Source organism: Lipomyces chichibuensis (assembly GCF_038497645.1).
Source record: "Lipomyces chichibuensis strain CBS 12929 unplaced genomic scaffold V1513scaffold_71, whole genome shotgun sequence".
Taxonomy (NCBI): domain Eukaryota; kingdom Fungi; phylum Ascomycota; class Lipomycetes; order Lipomycetales; family Lipomycetaceae; genus Lipomyces; species Lipomyces chichibuensis.
In genome coordinates this window covers 16240-29235 of record NW_027117523.1, presented here as the reverse complement: position 1 = coordinate 29235, position 12996 = coordinate 16240, and the positions used below count along the sequence as shown (strand labels likewise).

The 12996-nt window shown below is 46.8% G+C and overlaps 5 protein-coding genes across 5 annotated transcripts; all 5 read right to left on the bottom strand.

Annotated features, from left to right (window-relative positions):
• Positions 1 to 60: 60 nt before the first annotated feature.
• V1513DRAFT_454313 (uncharacterized protein) lies at positions 61 to 2008 on the bottom strand. The gene is made up of 3 exons (XM_066899368.1): positions 396 to 2008; positions 295 to 347; positions 61 to 245 (listed from the first exon to the last, which is right to left on the bottom strand). The coding sequence occupies exons 1-3, from the start codon at positions 1951 to 1953 to the stop codon at positions 177 to 179; spliced, it is 1680 nt and encodes a 559-aa protein (XP_066750620.1). The 5' UTR covers positions 1954 to 2008; the 3' UTR covers positions 61 to 176.
• Positions 2009 to 2129: 121 nt separating this feature from the next.
• V1513DRAFT_454312 (uncharacterized protein) lies at positions 2130 to 5621 on the bottom strand. Its single transcript, XM_066899367.1, has 3 exons — positions 5497 to 5621; positions 2697 to 5288; positions 2130 to 2646 (listed from the first exon to the last, which is right to left on the bottom strand). The coding sequence occupies exons 2-3, from the start codon at positions 5190 to 5192 to the stop codon at positions 2539 to 2541; spliced, it is 2604 nt and encodes an 867-aa protein (XP_066750619.1). The 5' UTR covers positions 5193 to 5288; positions 5497 to 5621; the 3' UTR covers positions 2130 to 2538.
• An 828-nt stretch (positions 5622 to 6449) lies between these two features.
• Positions 6450 to 7292, bottom strand: V1513DRAFT_454306 (cytochrome b-c1 complex subunit 10). The gene is made up of 3 exons (XM_066899366.1): positions 7233 to 7292; positions 7092 to 7174; positions 6450 to 7006 (listed from the first exon to the last, which is right to left on the bottom strand). Exons 2-3 carry the CDS (start codon positions 7154 to 7156, stop codon positions 6850 to 6852), a joined length of 222 nt encoding a protein of 73 aa, XP_066750618.1. The 5' UTR covers positions 7157 to 7174; positions 7233 to 7292; the 3' UTR covers positions 6450 to 6849.
• Positions 7293 to 7427: 135 nt separating this feature from the next.
• Positions 7428 to 9624, bottom strand: V1513DRAFT_454305 (P-loop containing nucleoside triphosphate hydrolase protein). Its single transcript, XM_066899365.1, has 6 exons — positions 9072 to 9624; positions 8818 to 8980; positions 8700 to 8764; positions 8143 to 8647; positions 7959 to 8090; positions 7428 to 7904 (listed from the first exon to the last, which is right to left on the bottom strand). Exons 1-6 carry the CDS (start codon positions 9205 to 9207, stop codon positions 7595 to 7597), a joined length of 1311 nt encoding a protein of 436 aa, XP_066750617.1. The 5' UTR covers positions 9208 to 9624; the 3' UTR covers positions 7428 to 7594.
• A 191-nt stretch (positions 9625 to 9815) lies between these two features.
• Positions 9816 to 12915, bottom strand: V1513DRAFT_454302 (uncharacterized protein). The gene is made up of 3 exons (XM_066899364.1): positions 12600 to 12915; positions 10691 to 12546; positions 9816 to 10635 (listed from the first exon to the last, which is right to left on the bottom strand). Exons 1-3 carry the CDS (start codon positions 12778 to 12780, stop codon positions 9991 to 9993), a joined length of 2682 nt encoding a protein of 893 aa, XP_066750616.1. The 5' UTR covers positions 12781 to 12915; the 3' UTR covers positions 9816 to 9990.
• Between the last annotated feature and the right edge of the window lie 81 nt (positions 12916 to 12996).

Genomic DNA, 12996 nt, shown 5'->3' with positions numbered 1-12996 from the left:
CTTTCCCTCATTTATCTAGGTTAACTCATTTGTAGTTTCAAATGCAGGAATTGCATAGAATGTGATCAATGCAAAATATATTAACACTAACATTCCCCACAATTTTTGACGCCTTTGATTAATAACAATGCATTCCTAACCCGAACCATAACACAAACTGCACATCAATATTAGCCTTACCATGCCTCTGGCATCTGAGGAGATTTCAACTTGGAAAGGGTTTCGAATCTCAGAACGATTTCAAGCTGAAACAATTAGCACAATCAGCCATCCTCGTAACCAATGAAAACTTACTGTTGTGACCATCAGTGATACCACAATCAAGCCAATGATGATCCACGTTATTCCTGACCGCTGTTAATACGACTTCATTGCCCAAGTTGTACACAACATACTTGACATATTTGTTTCCGCAATCGAATCCGCAAGAATATCCGCCAGGTCCAAAAAGACCTTGCACCGCTGATTTAACACTTTAATCCGCTGCTTGATTTCCAAATACACTCGAACTGCTGTATAAAATGCATGCATTTCTGGCTCCTCATCCCAGAAAAACTCAGGCACGTCCAGCACGCTACTGCTCAAATTCACGTCCACTCGCAATTTGAACAGACTACCCTCAATCTTCATGATATCCTCACGCGTAAGTTTTCCAAGTGATCCCTGTAGAGCGAGATGTTTCGGTACTGACTCCAGTTCCATCATGGTGATATTTTCCATTTTTGTCTCAAAATATGATAATTTGGTTGACTGAGCGATGCCGTGCGACATTGTCAATTTGTGCTTGATATCTGCGTTTCCGCCTACTGCCCTTAGTGTCATCACATCATTGGATATCCGCGGACTCTTGCTCGTGCGAGAATATTCGAAGCTAAACTCCTCAATCTCACGATCACCTTCCGGAATAGTCTTCGTGATCATGCCCAAATTATTGTCGCTATCCGCAAATGTAATGTCAGCGAGAATATCTCTCTCCTGCGTCTCTGTAAAATTCCAAAACACCATTACTCCATACGCAAACACGAACAGCTCCGCCTTGCGTTGCAGTAAGTCATGATAGTCATTATTATCTTCCGGAGCGTCCGGATCATCACCTTTATCTATCAAAGACGGCATCGTTTGCGTCACCTCACCGCCGCTTCGAATTCTCCATCCAGATCTTCCAGGTAAAAGCGGTAATCCGTACGGCACGTATAATGCCGCGTCAGGACTACCAGCCGCAAACACTCGTACACCCTTCACGCCGTGATTCTTCGTCAAGAAACTTGTAATTTTGCCGAGATGATACCCTTCAGCCGTGAGGAACGCCGTGACTCTCCTCGTTTCACTCGTACTCGTAGATGTCGTCGGTGCAGGTGAACGTGGTGGTGATGGCGGCATCGGCAGATAGATAACTTTGTCATATTTATACTGCTCATCCTCGTCATCGGTATACTCCTCGTCAGACGAAACGTCACGATACGACCTCGGCGGTTCATCCCTACGTTGATACTCCTGCCTCCGCCTTCTTTGTCGTCGCTGCTTCGAAATATTGCCATCCACCCCACGCGTAGACACAACCATCCTCGGATCACGCTGCCGCGGATTCACCCGCATAGGCATGTCCTCAAATCCAACAGCTTGTCGGGGGGGGTGCCGCCTCCCAAATGACGTGTAAGGAGCAAAATTGGCTGGTGCAGTTGGAGGCGGCGATGCCCGGTGTCGCGACGACGGAATATCGCTCGCGCCATGATCGAATAATAGATTGCTCACAGAAATATTCGCGAATCGATGACCGTTAGTATTCCCTGGCGAAAATGGAGTTATGGAGAATCGTCGAGCTGGAGTTAATCGTTGCGGCGAGGGCCCGGTTGATGACGATTGTGCATGTGAGGAAGAGGTTATTGGCGTTGTTCGCGCATCTGTGACTAAAATCGAAGGCGATCTATTAGGCTCAGGACGTGGTGCCGACATTTTTACTTGATCTTGGATCGCTGTCAATCTGATGGTGTTTGTGAAACTGTAGTTGGGAGGTTGGGTTTGCTAAAGTGAACCGTGTAGCACTTCACCATCGACGCGCACCAAAGATTCATAATTATCCATATTCTTTGTACATGATAACCTTCCATTATCTTACTGTTACTCAAATATTTCGATTAAATATTTATTAAATATGACGCACACAAACCACTACAAACTATATACATACCGTTACACAAGTAAAATGGCAGAATAGATGCAATAGTCGTCCAACGCCGACATAAAATAATCCATACTGTTAGCTAATATAAATACAATACGAAAGTCATAAATATATAACAGCATGCAAAAAAAAGGATCAAAACAAAAACAAATGCAAACCGTACGTCGTATTTGATGCAACTTCCAAAGACTATTCCCATCCATATGTAAAATATGACACTAATACCACAATATCGGATATAAATCAAACAAAAAATCCCAAATTAAATTCATAATACCCCAAGCACGCGTATGTAACGCATCATAACGAAAGCCGACGTATGCAACAGGATGCGAAGTTCATTGTACTATGCAAAACTAATTCGCAGCGGCAGCAGTTACGTTCGAAGACAACGTATTATTTTTCCCTTCTGCGACTCCAGGCGCACGACAAAGGGGGCACGAGTTCCTTCCTGTTGTAAGCCACTATTTAAATTTAGTAATTACTCATAAAATCTTGCCAAATGAATACGCACTTCATCAATACACTTCTTGTGGAACAAATGGCCACATTGTCGCAGCTTTCTGCACTCTTCTCCTTCCTCGAAATCCGAGAGGCACACCAGGCACCTCTCACCTAGATTTTCTTCACTAGCCTCAAAAATGCCGCCCGATCTGTCGATGTCATCTTGAGTAGCCACAGGAGGCTTAGCTGGACCAATAAAACTTGACAATAGGAGCATGTCTTCGTAAGTTGGATTATCAGTGAACAGCGACGGTGTTGTGAGGATGGGATGATTTTCGGGATACTGTCCGCCGAGGACATAAATGATCCACGACCGAACATTGTTTGCTCCACCACTAGCGCCACTTCTGTCAGCATCGGGAAGGCGACCACCAGTCGCGTTTCCGTCAGCGGATCCGGAGCGAGTCCTACTACCCCGCCGACGAGAATACATTGACATATGATCATCGTCTTGTTCATCGCCGTCGTCAGCATTGTCCAGGGTTGTATGTGAGCGGCTTTGTCTGCCGCCGGATGCCCGCGACTCATCTGTCTCGATTATGCTCGCAACGTCCTCCTCATCCTCGTCTTCATCATCCTCAGTATGATAGTCCTCGTCACTATCGTGGTTCTCTTCATCCTCATCGTCATTTTCATCAATTTCATCATCATTGTCGTCGCCTTCATCAAGCTCGACATCCTCATCGAACAATCCGCCGCGCCTTTGTCTAACTGCACTGCTTCCGTTGTCAGTATAATCAGTGCTAGCATCAGACCTGCGCCGTCGTCTGCCGCCTGCACCGTCAGTTGTCGCCTGCGCATCCGCCATAGTCGGCAAAATGTCCGCCGCCAAATCGTTGGCATGTGCTTGACCGCGACTATGCACAGATCTAATACCGACAATAATCACCGGAATCATTCGCCCCGAGCCACCATTGTTTTCGCCTGCGGTGGAATTACTGTTGTTATTATGGCTGGCGTTGACAGCCTCCGAAGGGAACCTAAACATGCGGAAAAAATTGAGCGGCGGGACTAGTTCTCCAGGACCGGATCCATCTCGATTACCCCCTGCAGATTCTTGTCGTAATTCTTGTGCTAGCCTTCCCGTCTGAAGTGAGCGCAAGAACTCACTGAATGTACCATCCACAACATTATTGCCGCCAGCCTCGCCTGACAGGCCGCGTTGCGACGTGTTGGCACTTGCGTCTGCAGATCGATCCTCTTCATCACCGAAACCGTCACCGTCATGATTGAGGATATCTCTAGTGGAAACTAGCTCATCCGTAGCGTCGTCACCCAAGGATCCAGACGCTCGAGTTCTTGAACCTCGACGTGATCCCGGAGATGCACGTGATAGTAACTGCGATGTGGATCCGCCAACTAAACTAGCGGCGGTTGCTGCCGCAGCCACCGACAAAAGACGCGAGAGTACTTGCGCCTGGTCCTCCGTTCCTCGTGGCCTCCCAGAACTCTCTGCTGAAGCCATAATTTCATCTCCGGCTGACTCCAAAAAGTCAGAAAATGTAGTATCAGACGCAGTTGACCCGAACGCACGAGAACGAACACGGGAGCTACGACGAGGCGCAGCAAGTATTGGAGAACTCGGTCTAGTCCCTGGGGGCGATGTACCACGTTCCCCACTTAGTGCAGTAGTCGTTATAGCCGCGGTTGGCCGTGGCCTGCGGCGGACATACGTCGGTTCTGGAACGAGTGAAATATCGCTTGTATGAGCGGATGGCACTTCAGGTGCATCCTGAGATGGATGATCTGTAGATGCTCGTGGCGACGAAATTGAAGAGGTCGATGGATGCGATGTAAGAGAATTTCGAACACGTGAGAATCGAGTCCGGAAAAAGTCTCGCGCTGCATTCCGCCTTTCCTGCTGCTCTTCGTGTGTTGGTGACTCTCTCCGTCTCCGCAGGACAGAAGCGGAAGATGAATAAGCCTCGCTGGTGCTATTCCCCAATATTCGCGACGTCGACGTCGGGATCGATCGTCGACCTGACGATTGGGAATTCCGAGTACTTTGGGTATCGTGAATGGATGCCAAACTACTGGAGCTTGATAGCCGCCTCCTAAATGGCTCGAAGGATGAATGCAATCTCTCAGCAGTAGCGGAGGAGGCAGGCGCCGCTGACGCGTCGCTAGCACTATATGACGATCGAGGCTGTGCTTGTAATAGACCTAAACTCGATAGATGCCGTGATATCCGACGAGAACGTGTTGACGGATTCGTGGATGTACGTTGAACAGATGATGAGCACGAAAGCTCTTTATCCTCACTGTTGTCCTGACTGGATGGCATCCGACGCGACAGTCCATTGCTAGCAGAGGATGAAGCATTTGCAATGCCACGTAGATCATCATTAGTTATTGGCAGTTCCCCATCCATATCGCCCAAACTGTCAGATAGTAACTGATCGGAAGGCGAGGCTTGCGCCACAGATGATTCCGCCGAAATGCCGGACGCTAGTAATTCGTCAACTATGGCATCGTCGGATGGTTGTGTCGAAGCCACTTGTCCCATTATCAAACCACTGCTAGTGCGCCCCTATTTGCGGTTGGTTTATCAAATGGTGGCTGCTACTCCGCGATCTTCTGTTGACTGCCTGAGTCTAGCGCACTAACAAATGTAAGTACACGTGCCACGTTCGCAAAGCAGAAAATCAATGTCGTCTTCGTTCAGCCGTAATGCCATTTTGAATAACAGGGCGGAGAACAATTGGGAGAGTTCAAGTACCAATCATATGTCGGCAGCCAATGAAACGTATATGAACCCCCGACATTGGTACGATTCTAACCCAACGTGATATATGTAAAATGGCACGTACCTGAATACTGCAAAACCAAATTCTACGTTAGTGGCAACGTCCAGGAATATTGATGCACTTTGTCTTTCGGTCGCAAAGATAGTGTGAAGATATGGGTGTACGTCTAGGGGTATGGAACGCGGATGTTACAAGTTGGAAATGTGCTGGCGAGTCGCCAAAGGTGCAAACTTACCGAATGGCGCGAGCTTCTAGCCCTAACCCTACAGCTGACAAGGACTATTGGTAATCTTCTACTTACCTGCCGATTCCAGTTAAGCGATGTCATTTTCTATATCATCTTAACGAGTGTCTAAGCCGATATATGAAGGCTTATCAGGATATTTCACATTTAAATCTGAGAATTCAGACACCAAAATATTTCGGCTTATCCGGGCATCGAAAAAGGTTGTGGGCTTGACTGTATCTACTTTGCACTGTATGAACTCCTAGTGATCCTACCATCTGTATAGGTTTTCGAGAAGAGCGGAGAGCAAACGAAATGACACATTATTTTTGTTATTTTTATGAATGAACTGATCGACAACAGGTGCACGATGCAATCATGCAAAGCTGTGTAATGTGGCTAATATATACATCGGAAGCGATATTATTCTTGGATATAGGCGAGCATATAACTTCGAATTTGAGCGCTCCCGCGGCTCATGTTTGAGTCTGCTTTCAACAGTGAGCGCAAATTGTAGGCTACAGCTAATATCTTGGAAGACTTGTAAGTAATGATAACATTGTAGGTGCAGGTAATGCTAGTTGTCTCTCAGTTGGCATATAACTTCAGCGGAGTTGGTGTCTCCGGCAACAGCAGCTATTCAGAAATCAAGGACATTTCCAATACAACGAGTACGTACGCCACGATAACCCTGTTTGCAAAGCCGTAGACGATACACATCCTACAATACATAGTGACCGCCAAAGTAACTGGCATGAAGCAGAAGCTTGGAATCCAAATAACGATGTCAGGCCGCCAGTGTACTGAGAGTGTGAATAGGTATTTAAACCGAACAAACTGAGTGTTTTCTCATGGACCAGGTGTCTATTTGTAGAGGATGCGTTGCACAGATATCTGTAAAGATCATTATTCCTGTGTCAAATCATCGCATATTGATGGTAAACCGTGTTCCCGACTGCTCGCCCGAAACACAGATTATACATTCATGCAAAGCATCACATTTGATAATTGCTGTGACTTCGTCCAATTCATGACAATGGAAATATATGTTACAATTGAATAATCCTCTAACAATAGCCCATGCGCAAAAGTACACTTCGCGCAACTCGACATCTATCCCAACACTATAACTCCCAAATCCTTTCTATCCGTCATGGGGCGCCGTTTCTTTCTGTTATGTAGTTGCGCGCCTAGAAAGGAACATCGTTCGGGTCAACAGAACGAACCCAGTACGAGCCCAAGACAGGAACCTTCTGAAGAATGTCGGTGCGCACACGCGGAATGGGCTCGAGGAAGAAAAGAGCACCGAGGCCCACGGCACCGCCCCAGATACCGAAAATGGGAACCCTTGGCATTCAATATCAGATTCTCGTTTTGCAAAAAGTTGGATATGAAGCAGTAATATAATATAAAGAAAGGCTGTGTCACTTACCATCGAGCGACGAGCTTGGGAGTGAAGCCGAAAACACTGGGACTGTATCTGTACTGCACACGCATTGTTACAGACTGTTAATACTGGAAACGTCAGTACTGGAAATCTAATAGTTTCAATGAAATTAAAATATTGACGTACCTTCCGATATTAATAACTAACTCGAAGTGCGTGGAGTAATGTGAAATGTGGAAAGGGGATTTTAGGGCAACAGCTTCAGTTCCCGATTGGGTGGCTTTACGAGGCAGACTTATCTGGGCTGTGATTGGCTACGTCGTTGGGACTTCGACATTTCGCAGCTAATTATTCGGAGTGTTGTTGTTTCTCCAGCAACAATTTATAATGCAATCAATAGATTGATATTACTAAAACACTACAGATTATGATCAAATGCGAAAATAACCCATGCTGTAACATGAATGATTAACTACAACTGCCGAATCTTGCCAATACCCGCACCCATAATCAACAACAAGAAGTTAATTACAGCCAAACAACAAGTACTAATTCCCTTCCGAACCAAAGTCCTTTGTGAAATCATCATGTTTCCTTACATCATCTGCATTGACAGTCGGTCGCGAGCTCTTGACCGCCTTGACGAAATCTTTGAAGAGCAATGGTGGTTCCTGTAATTCATCGCCAGCTATATCCATCCATGACATTTCAATTGCACCTGGGTCGCCAGGTGAACAGGGCGTTAATTTCCGCTTGCCGTCGATATCCACCCATTTGAAATGAGTTGCCATCTGGACTTTTCGCACAGGTTGCATGAGCGCGTCACGAACCGCTACCGCTATATCATGACCAGAGTACCTACGCCATATAGTCAGGTCGGCTACTACACTATATTTCAATAACTTAACATACCCTTCGGTCATTTCCGCAAGAGCGCGGTAATCAGCTTGTGTCACTTCGCAAGGCGTTGACCCAACATTTAACTTGAACATCGTGGTTCGGGCCTCGACTTCAGGCAATGCAATGTAGATGCGTCGTTCAAACCTGCAGTATACAGTTAGCAATATCCTAAACTTGATGCATGTCGCAAACATACCGCCGCCGGATAGCAGCATCCAGCTGCCATGGAATATTTGTTGCTCCCAGGACCAGCACACCAGTGGCATCGTTACCGACACCATTCATTTGCACCAGCAATTCCGTCTTAATTCGTCGTGACGCTTCGCTTTCGCCCTCTCCTCGCGGACCGCACAGAGCATCGACCTCATCGATGAAGATAACTGATGGCTTGTTCTCTCGAGCCATGTTGAACAGCTGCTTGACTAATCTTTCCGATTCACCCATCCACTTACTTACAAGGTCGGAGGAACTGACGGAAAAGAATGTTGAATTAGCCTCAGTAGCGACGGCCTTAGCAAGGAATGATTTACCAGTACCCGGCGGTCCGTAGAGCAAAATGCCGGAAACTGGCCGCCGATTACCGGTGAACAGGTGGGGAAACTTAATTGGTAAGATGACAGCTTCTTTCAGGGCCTCTTTTGCCAGTTCTAGCCCAGCAACATCTTCCCATCGTACGTTCGGTTTCTCGGATAGAATTGCGCCTAAAATGGTTGTCAGTCTTGTCGAGAATTATTGAGGCTAATGGGAACCAACCTGACAGAGCGTTCCGCAGCTTCTTGCTGTCGGCATCATCTTCATCGCTATCATCACCTTTCTTCCTTCCCCGTAATTAGCATGCATGTAACTGGATATCAAAAAGTGGTACACATACTTCGCCTTGCCACCTGACTTTCCCTGTTCCTTTCCATTGGCACCAATCGCTCTTTTGGATTTACTTTCCGAATTCTCAAGATGGTTCTTCAACTTTTCAGCTCGATCCATGTACTCTGCTGTCTTCGCCCGAATCATCTCTCTATTTCTCGCATTTTTCTCATCTGCAGCATTCAATTTGTCAGCAACTATTCCCAAGTCCAAACACATTTTCGTCTTGCATCCACACCTTGACTTGAGAAATCTCACACATACATTTAAGAGCCGTCATGAAATACTCCAGTCCATTGGAGTATAGTTTGTAAGCCTCCTGAAAATTCTCGGCCTGATCAGCTTGGATAGCCTTCTGCACGATGTCGATCGCCTTGCCGAGAAAATCAACGTTGGCCATGCTGTACCCTCTCTTAACTGAATATCTAATACAACGAATGCGCTAAATGGTATAATATCCACAAGTAATATATCGACGAATTGCTTTGTAGCCTATCTCTATTTCGATGCGCGGTGGTCGAAGCAGATTCCAACGGTATCGACACCGTAGAGAATATCTCAGCTCCTGCGACTCTAATATGCTAAATTCAAATATCCGAGGATATTAGAAAACCTCTCAGTTACTTGAACAATATATGCGTCTAAGTGCCACAGTATTGACGGAGAGATGGCCAACGACTTGTAGTGAAGTCAGAGCTGCTTCTATCGTGATAAGAACTGAGAACACACTCATCCGCGCGCCTCTCTCTCGGGCGGGTCGGGGCGTGCATTGTGGGGCGTTCCTCAGTAATTCTCAGCACCGGATTAGAAAATATACAGCATATACACCGACATCAATAGTAGGCAAAAACTAACAATCGAGTTAGGCAGAATTTGTCGATGTGTTTTCTGCTCTCTTCTAATTCTTTTTGATAAACTAAACCGTACTTCGTCTTAATTGATTTTACAAATGCAACCCTCGTGAGGCTGCAAATGGGAACTCGTATTCAGTGTTCTAAGAGCATATGACCTATCTTGATGCTATTTTCTGAGAGTTACGTTTCTAAGCGACGGTCGTCATTACTTATTTTTGCCAACGAATATACCAGTTTTTTGGATATAGCAATATACTCAGAAAAACTAAACGAAACTCCAATATTTCCATTCATACTTCCAAGCCTATCATTCTCATACATCAAGCAATCTACAACTTCGATGCATCAGTTACCAACTCAACAGCAGCCGACGATATAGCAATGGTATTTCGTTCAACGACAGTTGTCTGGAAAATAATCTTGCCACCGCCAAGCTTCCACATCTCAACCTTTAAGGTCTCGCCAGGGAAAACGTGTCCAGCGAAACGAACCTTAATGTTCTTGAACATTCCGAACTTGTCATATATTTGTTTCCCAGAGATGCCAAACGTGCAAAGTCCGTGTAGGATTGGTTTCGGGAACTTACCAACTGCCGCGAACGCCGGGTCAATGTGAAGTGGGTTATAATCGCCGGACAATCGATAGATGGCTGCTTGGTCTTCAGTTGTCTTGACTACAGCAACGAAATCTGGCGCACGCTTTGGCGGAGCGTTGGCTGCTGTGGCAGCACCTCGATCCTTGCCCTTGCTAGATCCACCAAAACCACCAGAACCGCGAAGGAAGATGGTCGACTCGTTGTAGAAAACTGGCTTTCCTGTCTCGGCGTCAATGGTATCAGTACCAGTGATAACGCAGGCAGCCTTGCCCTTGTCAAGCACTTCAATTAGACGGGCTTTGGAAACGAGTCTCCCACCCGCCGTGGGAAGTGGCCAGGATTTGATTTCCAGATATTGCTCGCCATGGAGAAGCATCATCTTAGCACAGTTAGTATCAAAGTCATCATCGTGAAGAGAACTGGTGAAACCATACCGGGTTAAAGTTGGGAACAAGTTCGCTGAAGTCAATTGAACCAGAGGCGCCGAAGTATGGAACAACACCGTAGGTAGGCAAGACAGTGAAATCATCTGCACCTTCAAACACGTACTTCAATTCGGACGCCTTGGCACCAACTCCGAGGTTGTACAGGATTAGATCTTTAGTCTCATAACTGAAATGAAAATCAGGGCCTGTTTGCTCCGAGGTCGATGACGATGATACTGAGGATTGGTTCGACATATTCTCGAGAATTGCAGCCATGCTGTCTTGTGTGGTCTTCGGGTGAGTCGCACGGCCGTCACTAAAGTCAGTGATCTTCGCCCAATTCTCCTGGATGGCCTCAGATGTAAGCGGAGTGTTGACAGGAAATCCAACGCCACCGGTCCGCTGCCATCTTGTATTTCCGATCCAACCAGAGCCGGTCTCAAAGATCTCGCCAGTAACAGGGGCCATATCAGAGGACAACAGAACGGCAAGAGGCGCTACGTAATCCGGCTTAAAAGCTTGCACAATCTCCTCAGGCAAGATAGTCCGAGTCATATTGGTGCCAGCATTGGGGGCAATCGCATTCGCGAAAATGTTGTATTTCTTTCCTTCCAATGCAATTGTTTTCGTGAAGCCAACTATTGCGCATTTGGCAGTAGCGTAGTTAGCCTGACCAAAATTGCCGTATATACCAGACGTCGAAGTAGTGTTAACGATTCGACCGAATTTTTGCTTCAAGAAGTATGGCCAAGCTGCCTTGGTAATCTTATATGTACCACGCAAGTGGACGGCAATGACTTGATCCCACTGGTCGTCAGTCATACTAGCGAAGGATTTGTCACGCAAGATGCCGGCATTGTTGATGACTACATGCACGGTTCCAAAGTGGTCAACTGCTGTCTTGACGACCGCATCTCCTTCTTCGACAGAATGACGATCAGGTATTGCAGTGCCTTCACCATAGAGCTTGTTAATTTCATTAACCGTACCATTTGGGTCGCCAACATCGTTGATAACAAGCTTAGCACCGAGCTTAGCGAATAAAAGAGCATATGCGCGACCAAGACCACCCCCGGAGCCGGTGACAATTACGACTTTGTTCTTCACGTCAACGGGGACGTTGCCTTGTTTGTTGGATTGTAGTTCACGTGCCGACTCGAGAAGGGCAAAGAAGTCATTTGGGCCTGTCGGGTACTGTGGTGTTTTGGACTCGAAATCCTGAACCTCAGACCATCGCGCTAGGATCGATGCAGGCGTGAAACTGTCATCGGTCTTGAAAAGCGCGCCATCTGATCGCTCCCAACGAAGCTTTGAAACGAAACCTGCGCCTGCCTCGAAGATACCACCGGTCTCCTCCGTGTCCTTGTGTGCAAGGTACGCTACGAGAGGAACAACCCATTCTGGCTTCAGCATGCTCAACAGATCCTCGGGCATGACGGTCTGTGTCATTCTACTGGCCGCCATAGGCGCTATCACGTTGGCAAAAATGCCGTATTTGGCACCTTCCTTGGCCAAAGTCTCTGTGAATCCAACCAATCCGAGTTTTGCAGCCGAATAATTTGCCTGCCCAAAACTTCCGTACAAGCCCGCCGCCGAAGCAGTGTTGATAATTCGGCCGAACTTTTGCTTGCGGAATACTGGCCAGGCGGCTTTAGTGGTTTTGTAGGCGCCCTTGAGATGGACAAGTTGGATCAAGTCCCAATCTGCGTCTTTCATATTTTTGAACGAGATATCACGCAGTATGCCAGCATTGTTGATTAGTATATGCACGCTGCCGAACGCTTTAATCGCGGTCTCAACGATTCTGTCACCGAATTCGACCGAATCGTAATTCGGGACAGCATTTCCTCCAGCCTTCTTAATTTCTATTTCTACATTAGAATTGTTCCACACAACACATACAGCAATGCAAGCTCACCATCCACTACAACGTCAGCTGCCTTTGTCGAGTGGCCCTCGCCCTTGGAACTAGAGCCCAGGTCGTTAACGACAACATTCGCGCCTCGGGATCCGAAAAACAAAGCGTAGGCCCTCCCTAGGCCGCCGCCAGCACCCGTAATGACAACGGTTTGACCGTCAAATCGTAGTTCGTCCGGCATTAGTGATTGATCTGTAGAGAGCTGGTGTGACCGGGTATGTTAACTATGTTGCAAATAATGTAAAAATGAAGTCTTGAATGCGGAGGTATTTCTCAGAGTAAGAAGCGAGGTTTATAAGAGGCAATCTGTTTTGTGGGGTGCGGAGAGCGTGAAAGTTGCTTATGAGCCGAGGAAGGTCCTTCAGGCTATTATGGAGATTCATCTACAGAAGTATCA

Bases quoted from the DNA above. Each gene is read 5' to 3' on its own strand.
- V1513DRAFT_454305 (XM_066899365.1), bottom strand. From the start codon at position 9,207: ATGGCCAACGTTGATTTTCTCGGCAAGGCGATCGACATCGTGCAGAAG. The intron at 8,981-9,071 runs GTATGTGTGAGA...TGAATGCTGCAG, and splicing joins TTTCATGACGGCTCTTAAAT to ATGAGAAAAATGCGAGAAAT. The intron at 8,648-8,699 runs GTTGGTTCCCAT...CAACCATTTTAG, and splicing joins GCTGCGGAACGCTCTGTCAG to GCGCAATTCTATCCGAGAAA.
- V1513DRAFT_454313 (XM_066899368.1), bottom strand. From the start codon at position 1,953: ATGTCGGCACCACGTCCTGAGCCTAATAGATCGCCTTCGATTTTAGTC. The intron at 348-395 runs GTATGTTGTGTA...AACAGCGGTCAG, and splicing joins TGCGGAAACAAATATGTCAA to GAATAACGTGGATCATCATT. The intron at 246-294 runs GTAAGTTTTCAT...TAATTGTTTCAG, and splicing joins TATCACTGATGGTCACAACA to CTTGAAATCGTTCTGAGATT.
- V1513DRAFT_454306 (XM_066899366.1), bottom strand. From the start codon at position 7,156: ATGCGTGTGCAGTACAGATACAGTCCCAGTGTTTTCGGCTTCACTCCC. The intron at 7,007-7,091 runs GTAAGTGACACA...TTGAATGCCAAG, and splicing joins CCCAAGCTCGTCGCTCGATG to GGTTCCCATTTTCGGTATCT.
- V1513DRAFT_454302 (XM_066899364.1), bottom strand. From the start codon at position 12,780: ATGCCGGACGAACTACGATTTGACGGTCAAACCGTTGTCATTACGGGT. The intron at 12,547-12,599 runs GTGAGCTTGCAT...ATGTAGAAATAG, and splicing joins AGCTGACGTTGTAGTGGATG to AAATTAAGAAGGCTGGAGGA. The intron at 10,636-10,690 runs GTATGGTTTCAC...AACTGTGCTAAG, and splicing joins TTGTTCCCAACTTTAACCCG to ATGATGCTTCTCCATGGCGA.
- V1513DRAFT_454312 (XM_066899367.1), bottom strand. From the start codon at position 5,192: ATGGGACAAGTGGCTTCGACACAACCATCCGACGATGCCATAGTTGAC. The intron at 2,647-2,696 runs GTGCGTATTCAT...AAATTTAAATAG, and splicing joins ACAAGAAGTGTATTGATGAA to TGGCTTACAACAGGAAGGAA.